Raw genomic sequence first — 13,957 nt, 5'->3', positions numbered from 1 at the left:
AATAAAATCAAACTATCTGTGGTTGCCCATAATTTTACTTCTAGTACTTAAGGGGCAGAAGCTGGTAAATCTCTGAGCTCAAAGGCAGCCTGACCTAAAAAGTGAGTTCTGAGTCAGCACATTTTAATGAGTAACACCCTGTCTAGAAAGCAAGCAAACAAACAAACAAATAAATAAATAAAAATCTCATAGCAACAAAATTTAAATAATGAAAAAAATTTCATCAGCGAATCATAAATTGATGCTTCCATTAAACAACAAATATTATTTTCATGGTAAGAGTTTCATTTACATTATCACATAGGAAATTAAAAAAAAAATACACCTAATCAAATAAAACCTCCATAAAGCAGAAAGTTGTTAAGGCAGCATTTTTTTGTTATTTAGTGATTTCTCCTGATAGTATGACAAGTATCTAGGGCTTTTGTACATTCCCTAGTTGGGCCACATTTTTTTTCTAAGCACTCTTTATTTCCTTTGTATAGAGATAAAATAGTGAATATAAATCAATATTATGTAGTCACCATTGACAGCAAAGCATCTTGAATTTATTTCTGACCAATTTATATAGGGGTTTATGATGTCTCTCCTCTTCCATATTAGCAATAGGAAAGCTTAAACTCATGGCTGCCTGCCTTTTGTCATTAGCTTTCAAAAGGATTTTGAATGCCTGCAGCCTGGCAAACATGCACGCATGCGTGATTGGAGGGCTGTGCTGGCTCACTACCACAGACTGGGGGTTGGGAGTGTGATTAGTCAAGTCAGTGCAGCAGGTCCTGCTCAGAGAAGAGGCAGCCAAAGATTCCTGTTACATCCACCCTAGGAATGGTCAGCAAGGCAATGCAGCAACCAAGGTCAGTTCCCACTTTGACCACTTGTTTTTTTCATAGGTAGACATGATTTATGCACCTAAATATTGCAAATTTGTTGGGATGAGAAAATTATCTTATACATCTCAAGTCTTTGACTGAAGAATCAGATCAGAAAGCTATCATCAGATCAGGACCTGGCTTCCTTTGTCCTGTCCTGTGTTCTGTTGGCTGCAATGCCCTTCCCCTCAAGCTGTCTATCAGTCCTGTCACCTTAGCTCAGTTCTCTTACAGAGTGAACATTAACATTTCAAAGACCTGGCAGTATTGTAGATTATTGCTGTGTGAGCGTAAGGGCGGACAGAAAAAAAAAACATTTAATTTTGTATATGGATGTTGCATGAAAATGATATTCCTAAAGGAATTTAAATTAGGTTCTGCCATGCCCTGAAGAATGGGAAGGAATAAAAGCACTTGAGGGTTAACATGCAGATTATCATCAGAAGGAAACGTCAACAGATATTGTTGGTTTGGACCTTCCAGTTTCCGAATGGACTGGAGGATAAGGTAAGTATGAGTTTTGACACTATGAGTTTGACACATTATACTTATAAAACAGGAAGGGGGATTTCAAAGTGGCATTAAGAAAGATAGTGGATAGAGTAAATTCAGGTGTGTGAACTACCAATGTATGAAAACATGGTGTGTCTTTACATACAGAGCTACAGCATACACAGGTGTACAGAATTATAAACCTTTTTTCTGTTATCTTGCAAGGTGATCGATTCTGAATATTATTACAGATTCAGTGTTGTTATGTACGTGCTGCTTATTATATTTTTTGTAATCTTTCCCAGATTAAAAACTAAACTGGTAAATTGGGAAATACTTTCTTTGGACATTTAATTTATTCTCTTTTGCTCTAATCTAATTTTGATGAAGCTTTTAAGATATGGAAAGTAGCATACTTTTTTTTTAGCATACAGAATTTTTTTGAAGGGGTCCCATTCTCTGACAAATTCACATGGGTATGCCTTGCGTTTAGTTTAATTTTTTTTTGGTTGGTTGGTTGCCGGTCTTATTGGAATTGTATTTTCTTTTTCATTTCAAAATAGTGTTGTATTTAAGTTTTATTGAGAAATAATTTTAATACAATATATCATGATTACAGTTTCCCTTTTTTCTACTCCTCCCAATTCCTCCCTACTTACCCTCCCTTCCAGATCAGCTCTCCTTCTGTGTCACACTAGATGAGCACACCCAAGAGACAACAACCAAACATATCAAAATGAAATATAATGAGATCAAAAATAATAATATTGAGGGTGGACAAGGCAACCCAATAGAGAAAAAATTACCATGGGAGTGGGCACAAGAATCAGAGACCCACTTGTTAACAAACTGAGGAATTCCAGAAAATCACTAAGCTGAATGCTGTAACATATGTACAAAGGACCCATTGCCAACCATTGTAGGCTCTGGAACAGAAAGGTCCACTGGGGCATGTTCGTTGCTTTTTGTCATTGTGTTTTGTTTTTCATTTCAAATTGTTTGGATTTAAGATTTTTAAGGTATTTTCAAAGTGCAATCATGAGGTGACTCATGTCACCAGCACTCTGCGGGATTCTGAAGATTGTTGCTCCTCAAGCGGTGTTAATTAATGCAGTTATAGCATAGCAGTACCATACCATACATGCACCTTTTATTACTTTAACTGTGTACCATAAATCTAGTTTAAATCTGGTCTCTGGGAGAACTGTGCAGGAGCACTCTCATACAGGCAAAAGGGAGGGGGTGGGCATATGTAGGATGGGGGTGGTGGTGGAGGGGAAACCAGGAAGTGGGAAGTGGAATATCATGGGTTGGGAGACAGGTAGATGAAGTAACTGGGAAGTGGGATATCATTTGAGATGTAAACAAATGGAATGATTAATAAAAATTTTAAAAAAATTAAATCTTTTTTAGTGTTACCTCTTGCAAATTCTTTTGTTTAAGTTTTTTTCTGCATTGAGGTTTTTTGTTTCCATATAAAGATGCAATTATAGCTTAATTTTGGGAAGTATAATATTGATTCTTAAATTGAATATATTTGATAATTATCAATGGTTTCTGGGATTCTACTCATAATTCCTAGTTAATTAATCCATGTCTGTCACTAAGATTTTCTTTAATAACTCATATCTTCTTAAAGTAATATTTTCACTAAATTAGATATTTCTCTTTGAACTGCCATAAATATATATATATGTAAATGCTTATATTATAAGTAAAAGTAACAAATATTTCATACATAGTACTTATATGTGTTTGACATGTAAATTTTATTACTATAATATACAATATAATATATATTTCAATTCATAATAAACTACATACATAACTACTAAATATAGACTAGATGTATTTCTTTGGAATATGGAGATTTCTATATAATATGAGTAGAGGTAGATATATATAGATATATATAGATATATATAACTTTGTATATAATATATAAAGTATACTTTGTATATATTTGATAGATATAAAATATGTATATATAAAGGTTAATATAATACATATTATATTTAAAATGTATAAAAATACCCATATAAATATCGCCACATTATGTTCAAGTATAGGTATTTTTTATATTTTGTACTTATATTTGTAGTTTATTATGTATTATACTATTGTATGTTAAAATAATAAAATATATGATCATTATAATTATGTACGTAAATAACTATGTAACTATGATAAAAATACATACTTCACATAAAACACAAATATATACATATATATAAATATGTATGAATAGGTTTCATAAAACTTCTTCATACATCCTTAGTTTTGCGAAATACAGTCTACTTATTTCAACCACCTCAAATCCTATTGCCATTCCTGATTAAACATTTAGCTTTCAGTACATTTTCTATATTATTTTATATCACATATGCTCTAATGTTCTTACTATTCTGTGAAATAGAACAAGATAGGATATAAGTTCCCAAATAACTTCTGTACATACATTTCACTTCAGTTAAACCTTGCTGTGGACCTCAATTTTTCCAATCCCTATCATACCACTATCCACAAAAATCTTCTGCTTCCAGAATTCCCCTTTCTACATTCATTTTTACTAAGTATTATATGACCACACTGCTCTAAATACGTTTCCCTATGGCAATGACCCATTTCCAATATCATATTTTTTACATGGCTTCCATAAAATCACACATAACAAAAGACCTTATGTAGGAGCCTCATATGGAGAGAACAGGGAGCAATTGTCTTTTTCATATTTGATTGCTATCACTCACTGTTACTGGTTCCTTCATTTTCATCTATCTACCTGCTAATTCCATTTATTGTTACTGAATATTATTTAAAGATATGTGTGTACTGAAGCTAGTATTAAAAATTAGATATGTGGAAATCATTAATATTTATGTTTATCACACACACACACATGCATGAATGCATGAATGCAACAACAGCACCTATGCAAAGTCATAGGAAAAACCTTTATAAGTCTCTTTTCTCCTATTGTTTATTTTCTAAGATTAATATATTTACTCAGGATTCTTTAAGGAGGAAAGAGAGAGAGAGGTCTTATATTCATGTACAAATTATACATAAATATTGAAACTATAATGTAAACATATATGTCAATAATCAATAGGTATCTAGGGAGCCTTGTTAGCATTTACATTTTCTGTAATATTTATATTTTTTTATATTGTTGAACTTCAATTTACTCCCCAGCCATGATGATTGGTATAGGATGTTGAAAAATCAAATCTCTAAACACAATCAGACAGAAGAGAATAGATTATAAACAGTAAGTAGTGAGAAGAAATAGATCCAGCACATGACTTTTAATCTTAGAACCCACTGCATGTAATATACTTCCACTAACAAGGATACACTATCAAAACCACACCAAACAAATTCACTGCCTAGGAACCAAGTGTTCAAATACCAGAATCTGTGAGGAACATTTCTCATTCAAGCTATCAGATCTACTTCCTGGCCTATAATGCCTGCCAATCCAGTTCAACCACTCATATATTCTTCAGGAAAATGTCCTGGCCATTGTCATTCCATTAACCAAACTAAATGCTGGAAATGCTGAGGGCTGGGCCAGTAATATCTGCCCACATCTTAGTGTGGTGCAGGAAATAAATGAGCACCACACATTCTGGGATACATAATTACCTATTCATAGGACAAACAAAGTTATTTTAAAACTCTTTCAGCAAATATATGTTTTTATTGTGTAGCCTTAACTAATCTGTGCTGAGTATGTAGACCTGGGTAGTCATTACCTCATAAAGATTTTCCTCTGTCTTTACTATTCTTTCATTAAAGCCATATTCCACCATACTTGGCATCAATCTTCACATTTATCTTCTGCATTATTTAACATGTATGTCTTCTAAAGTCTGCTACAGAAGCTTAAAAATCTTCCATTAGGTTAGGAATACATACTTTGGTTTTCTTGATAACATTTCTCCAAAGTATTCATGGTGGATACCATGCAGGATAATATGAAGCAAGCAAGTGAGCTTCTTGGATACAGTTCAATGTTTGCTTAAATTCAATGGGTGTAACTGAGGAAGGTAAATCTCAGGGGCTTGTCTCAGGATTGCTTCTCACAGATGCTGGTGCCTTCTTATGTTTAACATTGTATATTTCATATATTTAGAATGGTGTGATTGGACTGGGGAGAACTTCACTGCCTATAATTTGCTATGATTGCCACTTTGAGATATCCCACTATACTGAACAATTTTCCTGTAGATCAATGTGAAGGTGAACTTTCATAAAATAATGTTGTGTAGATGAATTTATGATTTTAAGAGTTCATTATTTGATTTAAATAGTTTTAAGAAGTTAGAGTAGTTTAGAGAAAGTTTAAGGAGATGATTTAAGTTGTGTTGCCATAAAGATGTAATGAAGTTCGAATTAAGAGCATATTGTCTCATTCCTTGTAGAATAGTTAGGGTTACATAGATTAGAAAAGGGGTACAGTGAGGTTTCATTTCTTGCAAGCATGTAATTGTATTTGGAAGGAAATGATGCTTTGGAACTAGTTAATATTTAAATAAAGAAAAAGAAATAGGAAAAAAACATATCATTCCACGTTGGTTCTGAATTTCTGCATACTTTTATCTTTGAAGGTAGCCACAGAAATTGATGTGCACTATAAAACACAAAGTCATGAATAAAGAGTAAATAATCATATTATAAGAACAGAGATTAAACAATTATTCAGTTTGGCTGAATAAGACATGTAATAAGTGATGATCTGGTTTTTGGAGAATACAAATTTTCATCATTTAGGCATAGAAAAAAACTTGCTACTATAGAATGGTTTGCTTAAACTTTGATAATCCACGAGAAACGAAATATTGCTTTGGATTTAAGATGAGCTCGTACAGAGAAATACAAGCCCAGTAATTCAGTCTTTATTCCTTGAGAGAAACGTGAACTGAGTAATTAATTATTGACTCCTTGAACAGCCTTCAGTTTAACCTGTACTGTCACTGGTACTCTTTGTACATTCAGTGCTCAAAATCTCACACTGGTCCAGTAATAAACACTGAAAGGAATTTTGTCTGCCTGGGCAAGTCATTGGTGCCTTATTGGTTGTCTTGCAGATTCATGAAGCTAAGTCCCATGCTAGTCTAAACGCTTTGAGCATGGTCTCACTTATCTATAATCCACTCAATAATGATTGTTCTTCCTCCAATGACTGACTTGTACTCTTAGTATTTCATAAGGTATAGAATGCTACTCTTTATATTCTCAGTTATCTTTGTAATACCCATCCCCTCCTGTTTTCCACTACCTGATACTCCTGGGGATCTTCTTTTGCAATGACCAAGTGGATATAATGGTTCTTACAATGGAGAGACTCATTTGGCACACATTGTACTGTTTTTTTCTCACAGAGGTATGACTTGTATATCACCTGGTTTCCTAAGTTCCACAACACCCAGAAGCATACCCACATCCAATCCCAGGACACGTACTATCATGGGGCTGGATTTAAGAGACTCTTTTATTTTTTATTTAGAAGTCCTCTCCTTGGAGTATTGTAATAAAACCTACCATTAATCTCATTACTTGAGTGACATAAGCAGGTGGATCTTCTTTACTCTAAGGCCACATTCATCTATAGAGCAAGTTATAGACCAGCCAAATCTTCCTGTCTCAGAACACCAACAAGATCCATATCAAAAACAAAAACCTTTCTCAATTTAACCAACTCTGATGAAAATTATTATGCATACTAATTATGATAGTTTCTCTACTGGTTTATCAATAGGTCCCTGAATATATTATGAATCATATGTTATTGATTTCCATGTAGTAAGAAATTTGAAACTGAGTACAAAATATTTTTCATTCCTGATTCAACCTCTACCTCTTCATTGTCTGATTCTTTACATGGGTTGCAAGTCTTTGGTCCCAAAAGAGTGATGTTTAGTAAAGTTGTAATTTTTACTCTTTTTTCCTTGTATACTGACAGGTTTAAAACAGCAATTGCTCTGTTGGGGGCACATGTACCTTTAAGCTTGTGGATCTCTCTGCATTTGAGGTAAACATGGACTACATTGTTACACATATTACCAGGCCACAAGGGTTACATAGTAAGACACTATTTCAAAATGAACAAACAAACAAATGAAAATAGGCCAGTAACAACCCCCCTTCATTTTTACATATTTCTGCCAAATCACAGGCTGAAAATTATCCACATATTTTCCCCCATAGGAACTCATCTCCTGCAGAGCATATGTAGCTGTATGACTTACTGTCCAAGAAAAAGGCCACTCAACAGCTGACAAAGTTGCATATGATCCTAATCAATACACATTATATTTGTGGATAGTGACTTTAAATTTAGTCAATCAATAGTTTTAGTGACATCACCACACTTAAACGGTAGACCATATTCAATACGGAGAAATACATTTCTATAAAATATATAGGGAAATGTCCAAACTGGAATTATCCTTAAATTAATTCCATTCATAGATGTTTTAAATACAATGATGTGTCATCACACCATCATAAAGAATATACTACTGCCAGTGTAGCAAAGAGGCACATCATCCCATGGCACTTGGGGATAGATATCAGAAATTGTCCCATGTACATGCCAACTTCAGTTATGTTAGCACTTGGTTACATATTTCCTTCATCATGTTGAAGCTATAGAACCACAACCAAATACATTATCTTTGATAATATCAATCACTGTTCATGCACCAAATTTGTTGCATGAAATGCTGTGTTCAATAATTTATGTCTGAATTTTCCTCACTATATTTTCAATGAGTATTCTTCAATATATTTTATATTTATATAATTTCAGAGATGAGAATGTTTTTCCTTTATTATCATGATGTGAGGAAAATGATCATGAATTACATGGGTGGCAGTTGTAAAGGATTTAGAAGTTTTGGAGGAAAATAACATCAAAATATATTGTATGATGAACATAACAAGGATATTGTATGACATACATAACAAGGATATCATTGGGAGAGCCAAACTCATGCAGAGAAAGAACCTCATGAATCCTCAGCTGAATACAAAGTATTTTAGGCAAGTATAATAAATTGGAACTGTGAGAGGTACTCTTTGCCAGGAATAAGCACACCAACACTATATACTCTCCCTCTAAAAACCATCTTTCCATATGCCTCTTATGATTATTTTCCCCCTGTTAAGTAAGATTCAAGCATCCTTTCTGGGGCCTTATTCATTTTAAACTTCTTTCGGTCTGTGGAATGTAGCATGTGTAGCCTCAAATTTTTGCCTAATGTCTGCTTATAAGTGAGTATATACCATGCATGTCCTTTTGAGACTAGGTTACCTCACTCAGGATGATATTTTAAGTTCCATCCATTTGCTTTCAAAATTCATGATGACTTTGTTTTAGAACTGCCAGGGTCAGGGGATACCCAGGGAGGCCCCAACCCAATCAGGGGAGAAAAAGATGAGGTTGGAGGAAGGATCATGGGAGTAAGAGACTAGGAAGAAAATATTGAGCAGATTGCAAAGTAAATGCTTTAAAAATAAATTAAAAATAGAATAGAATATTTTAATTATATATCATAATGGGCTTTGTTGTGTCATTTTTCATATATAACATATCTTATTCATCCTGTTATTATTTTTATGCCCTACATATGCTTCTGATACCTTTCTTCTATCCACGTAGTTCTTTTCCTTCTTCTCTGACCTCCTTCTCTTTTTTCCTTTTCCCTTCCTTTTCCTTACCTTCTTCTACCTCTTTTCCTTCTCTTCATTCATTTCTCCATCCACCAGTCTCTCTTTTGTCCTTTTACTTTATTATTTTGAATACACACACACACACACACACACACACACACACACACATATATATATATATATATATATATATATATATAGTCATTTGCAACTGATGTGCAACTGATGCTACTGTCTGATTTTCTGGAGAAGTTTCTTTTGAAGTGATCAGTGGTAATTGCCTAGGCTCATAACTGATCAGAGTGCTGAGCATAGGGACTGTTGAAAGCTGAGGCAAACATGAGAATTCTACATCACTCATACAAGACTTAGGGGCCCTCATGAAAGAGATAATCAGTAAATAATAAGTGCGAATAAGGAAGTGTGATGGGTTTAAACATGTTTCAGACATAACATCATGATTAAACCATTGATCTCATGTCATTACTGGCACAAAACCTGTGCAAGTTTGGACCTGTCAACATCTTGTCATGGGAAACAGTGAAGTGTTCATGAATGCTATACTAGGACCTAGATACAGTTATGGAAGCTAGGAGAAGAGGTTCATTAGGCGCCTAGGCAGTTAAAGTCAATTTGACAAACAAGATTAGCCATCACACTAGGCCTTACTTACTACCTGCTTTTATGTAGCCTGTACTAACTTTGAATTTATGATTGTTCTTATTTAGCCCTTTGAATTCTAAAATTACTGATGTATTAGATCATATCTAACTATATTTTAGCTTTACCAATTAAAAATGATGTCAAATATCAAACAACTGTACAGATAATAATATGTGATATATGAAGAAATGTTCAACACACATAAAGACACACACATACACACACATAAGCATGTGTTCACACATGACAAAAAATATAGTTCTCTCTGATCTTCTTGCTATTATAGTATAGAATAAGCAAATTTAAAAACAATAACCATGAATAAAATTTATGGGTATAATGCATTATTTTAATCAATTATATAAGAATTTCATAGATTAAATTTTGACTAAATCTGTGTGTCTTTAACAATTTCTCCCAGATAAACCACACCCATTTCATAGTCATCTATCTCTGTTTTTTCATTTTTTTTATATTTAATTCTTTGACTTTTGGAGACAAGGTCTCTCTATAGCCATGGCTATTATGGAATCAAAATATACACCAGTCTGGTAGAAATTTGCAAAGATCTACATGTCTCTGCCTTCTGAGTTTGGGATTAAAGACATTTGTCACTGCATTTGGCTCGTTTTCTAATGTTCATCCAGGTCATTTACTATTGGTTATTGTTCTTAGATGGCTGTCTACTAGCATCTAATCCACTTTATAGGGAACACATACTTACAGAAAACTGCTTTTCTCTGCCTTTGGAGTTCTAAGATTAAAGGATTCATCACAATACTTAGCTCATTTTCTATTTTAATTTTTTCATAATTTTTTTTAAATTAAATTAAATACTTAAAATTTTTTGCAGTCCAGCCATTATCCCTCACCTGGTATGCCCTTTGATATCTCCTCATCCCATTCCTCCTTCCATGTCTCTAGGAGGATGTCCCCATCCCCGACGCCAACCCACCCCACCAGACTTCGTCACTCCTGGGGCTTCACATCTCTCCGGATTAGGTACCTCTTCTCTTACTGAAGGCAGACCATTTCTGTTGACTATTTTTCTTAGATGGGTGGCCATCTAAAAACATCTAATTTACCTTCTAGAGAACACACATTTACAGAAAACTGCCTTTCTCTGCCTTCTGAGTTCTGAGATTAAAGGATTCATCACCATTCTTGACTCATTTTCTTAAGTCCAGCAAATTTAATTATTGTTGGCTATTTTTCTTAAATGGGTGGTCATTGACTAGCACCTAATCTACCTTCTGGAGAACACACACTGAGAAAGAACTACCTCTCAGTGTTCTGGCAATTATCAATTACTATTAGCCTTTCAGCTAGGGGTAGTGCTTTGTGATCAGTACTCATCATTGTAGCAATGTTTTTCTGCCTAGTGGATGCTTACATTCTGTGCACTCTGTTACAGTTGCCTTAATTTTATATGTGAAAATATCTTGATGTGTACAAAAGTAAAAAAAAATGTCATTAATTGTCTCTGGATACTTAGCTATTTCTTTGCTTTTCTAACTGCTATAATTCCTAAGCTTTTGGAAGTGTGCCTACAGTACAGTGTTCCCATTATGACTGAGTACTTTGCAATTGTGGGAAAAAATCTTGCAGGGGAGGGGATGGGGGGAGAGGTCTGGCGGCGGGGTCCCACGGTGGCCCAGCAGTGGTGTCCCAAGGGCTTCCCACATCACCGGAGGAGGAGGAAGGTCCCACATTCACACAGCTGCCGTGGGCTGGCGGCTGCAGTTCAAGGTTCCAAAGGCTGGGAACCTGGCAGGCCCAGGAGACACATGGAGTCCGGTTTTCATGGTGTGGTGAGTGGGTGTAGATGGTGCATGCTCCCCCTGCCAAAAGTCAGGGGTCCTGGATTTTTATAGGGAAAGGTAAAAGGGGGTGGGAATAACTTAATTAGCTATGCCCCGGCCTTTAGATAACTCATTAATATTTTAATCTCTGGAGGTGCAGACTTGCTAATCGCACCCTCTACCTGTGTGCTACATGACTGAAGATCTCAGGTTAAATGGAGTTACCTCGTCCAAGGCCCAACATGCACTCTTTTTTTCCTGACATCTTGATAATTTGTGAGTCTCTGTGTTGGCTGCTGTTATCTACTGCAAAATTCTTACACTTTATTTATAATTTAATTATGAATTGTGACACTGACTCAACACTGAAGTGACAATTTTGAGACCCTTAACCCAATTTCCAGAATCTACCAAGAATCTAGTCACAAGAATTATCCTTGTCCTTAGCCTCATACTCATGCACTTTGGCATGTTTCAACAAAACTCTCTCCTTCTCATTTCTCTCTCTCCATCTATCTATCTGTATATCTTTATCTCTACATATGTGTGTGTCTTTGCGGGTCTTGTGTATATTTGTGTGTTTGTAAGTATACGTATAAGAATGTATATATACTGATATATATGAATATATGTATATATTCTCTCTGCTCAATTAATCAAGCAAGCAAGCAAGCAATAAACGAGAGTATAACAATTAATCGTTACTACTCTCTTTTATGGATCCTCAGAGAGAAAAAGGAGTACTTCAAATATTTGTGCTCTGGTGATCAAGTATACTGAATATGGTCAGCGTAAAAGATGCCTGGATCTTCATTGGTGATCTGATTAAAGTTAATTCTCAGGAAATCCTAGGTACAGCTATGTGAAAAGACAAGTAGGGTAAGAATACATTTTGCTAGTTCATTTTTTACTTGTCTGTGTCTTCAGGGCCTATCTCAACATGATATCTGATATACAACAAGCCTAACTGACAATAAGTCTCTGATCTGCATGCATTTTTTTATGACCTGAAGATCAAAAGTTTGTAAATTCAGTATCATCCAGTTCAAAATAAGCTGTTCAAATCACATGGAAAGTTGATTACTAAAATTAAGCATTTAATCTGTACTAAATCTCAGCAGTTACCAAAAGTTCCTTTCTACAGAAAGAGAAGTTATTCTCAAAGGACTGCAGAGACTTGATCCAAAATCCTTAGAACCAAAGTATAAATCACTAGGGGTCTGCCAAAAATGATATGCACACAATGGCATTGCTACATGTCACTGACAGTTCAATACCAATGGATTTGTTGACTCATGTGGATCAAGGGGAACAGGATATTCCATGGCAAGATGACGTTTATTAAGACTGACAGAGACCTTTCTTGTGTTCTGTGTTCTATTCAAGGGGGAAGCCTCTTTTATTATTAAAATAAATTTGGAATGTAAACTTGATTCTCTGTTTTAAATCTTTCTTTTTACAATTATGCACAATGAAACTGGAAACAACCATCTACCTTATACTTGTTGGGATCAGTAAAATGTACAATATACCTGTTTTCTCATTTTATTGGTTACAGCTTAATAGAGTAACAGAATTTATGGAATAAATATATAATATTATATATAGTATTATTTATTATGATTGACAGGCTGTACTCCAACTAACCTAATAATGACTGTCTAGGAATTGAAGATATAAAATCCAGTAGTTGTTTAGTCTATGGGGTTGGATGTCTCAGCTGGCCTTTAGTATACAGCTGGTTTATGAAGAACTGATTTTATGCTAATTCAAGAATGGACTTGCTAGTCAGGCAAAAGCAAAGAGGCAAAAACCAAATCATCCTTCTCTCATGTCCTTATATAGGCTTCCAGTAGAAGATACATCGCATATTAAAGATAGGTTTTGGTATTAAATTATGTTTTAAAGTTGTATCTTTGCACCTAAAATATCGACATTAAAGGTGTGTTTTCCCATATTAAAGGTCCAGGTTAAAAGTGGACCTTCCTTCTTAAAAGTAAGCAAAAATTATTCAAAGTGTCCCTGAATTTTAGGTTTTAGTTCATTCCAAATGTAATCAAGGTATCAACCAAAAATAGCTATCACACATATGAAATTTTTTCAGATTTTGATTGATTGATCAGATTTCAAATCAAATCAGATTGATCAAATTTCAGATTACATTTTAGGATATCATTATTGTTTTGTTTGTAACAGGGCACATGTTTTTGCATATATGTGCATGTTTGTGTGTAGATGAACATGAACATATTGGGAACAAGTCAATCTCCATAATTTCCTTCCCCATATCAATACTTTTATAATGATTTAATTTGAAAGGGGGAAATACTATGATCTCTAAAGTCAGAGAACATTCAGGAGTTAATAATCTCATTGTACCATGTGAGTTTTTTAGAGCATGTTTGGTTTTTAAGCTTTGTTGCAACCAGCTTTACTACCTTCATCTTTATA

General features: G+C 34.4%; 1 protein-coding gene across 1 annotated transcript in view; it reads left to right on the top strand.

Moving 5' to 3' along the window:
- The first annotated feature begins 753 nt into the window (after window positions 1-753).
- The window catches only part of Snurf (SNRPN upstream open reading frame), an 82,177-nt gene continuing 68,973 nt past the window's right edge, over window positions 754-13,957 (top strand). The window contains exon 1 of the mRNA XM_076935201.1: window positions 754-854. Coding sequence (XP_076791316.1) covers window positions 826-854 — 29 coding nt within the window. The 5' untranslated portion in view covers window positions 754-825. The remainder of the gene's footprint in view (window positions 855-13,957) is intronic.

Source organism: Arvicanthis niloticus, chromosome 1 (assembly GCF_011762505.2).
Source record: "Arvicanthis niloticus isolate mArvNil1 chromosome 1, mArvNil1.pat.X, whole genome shotgun sequence".
In the NCBI taxonomy this organism is placed as follows: Eukaryota; Metazoa; Chordata; class Mammalia; order Rodentia; family Muridae; genus Arvicanthis; species Arvicanthis niloticus.
This window is presented reverse-complemented; position numbering and strand designations above follow the sequence as displayed.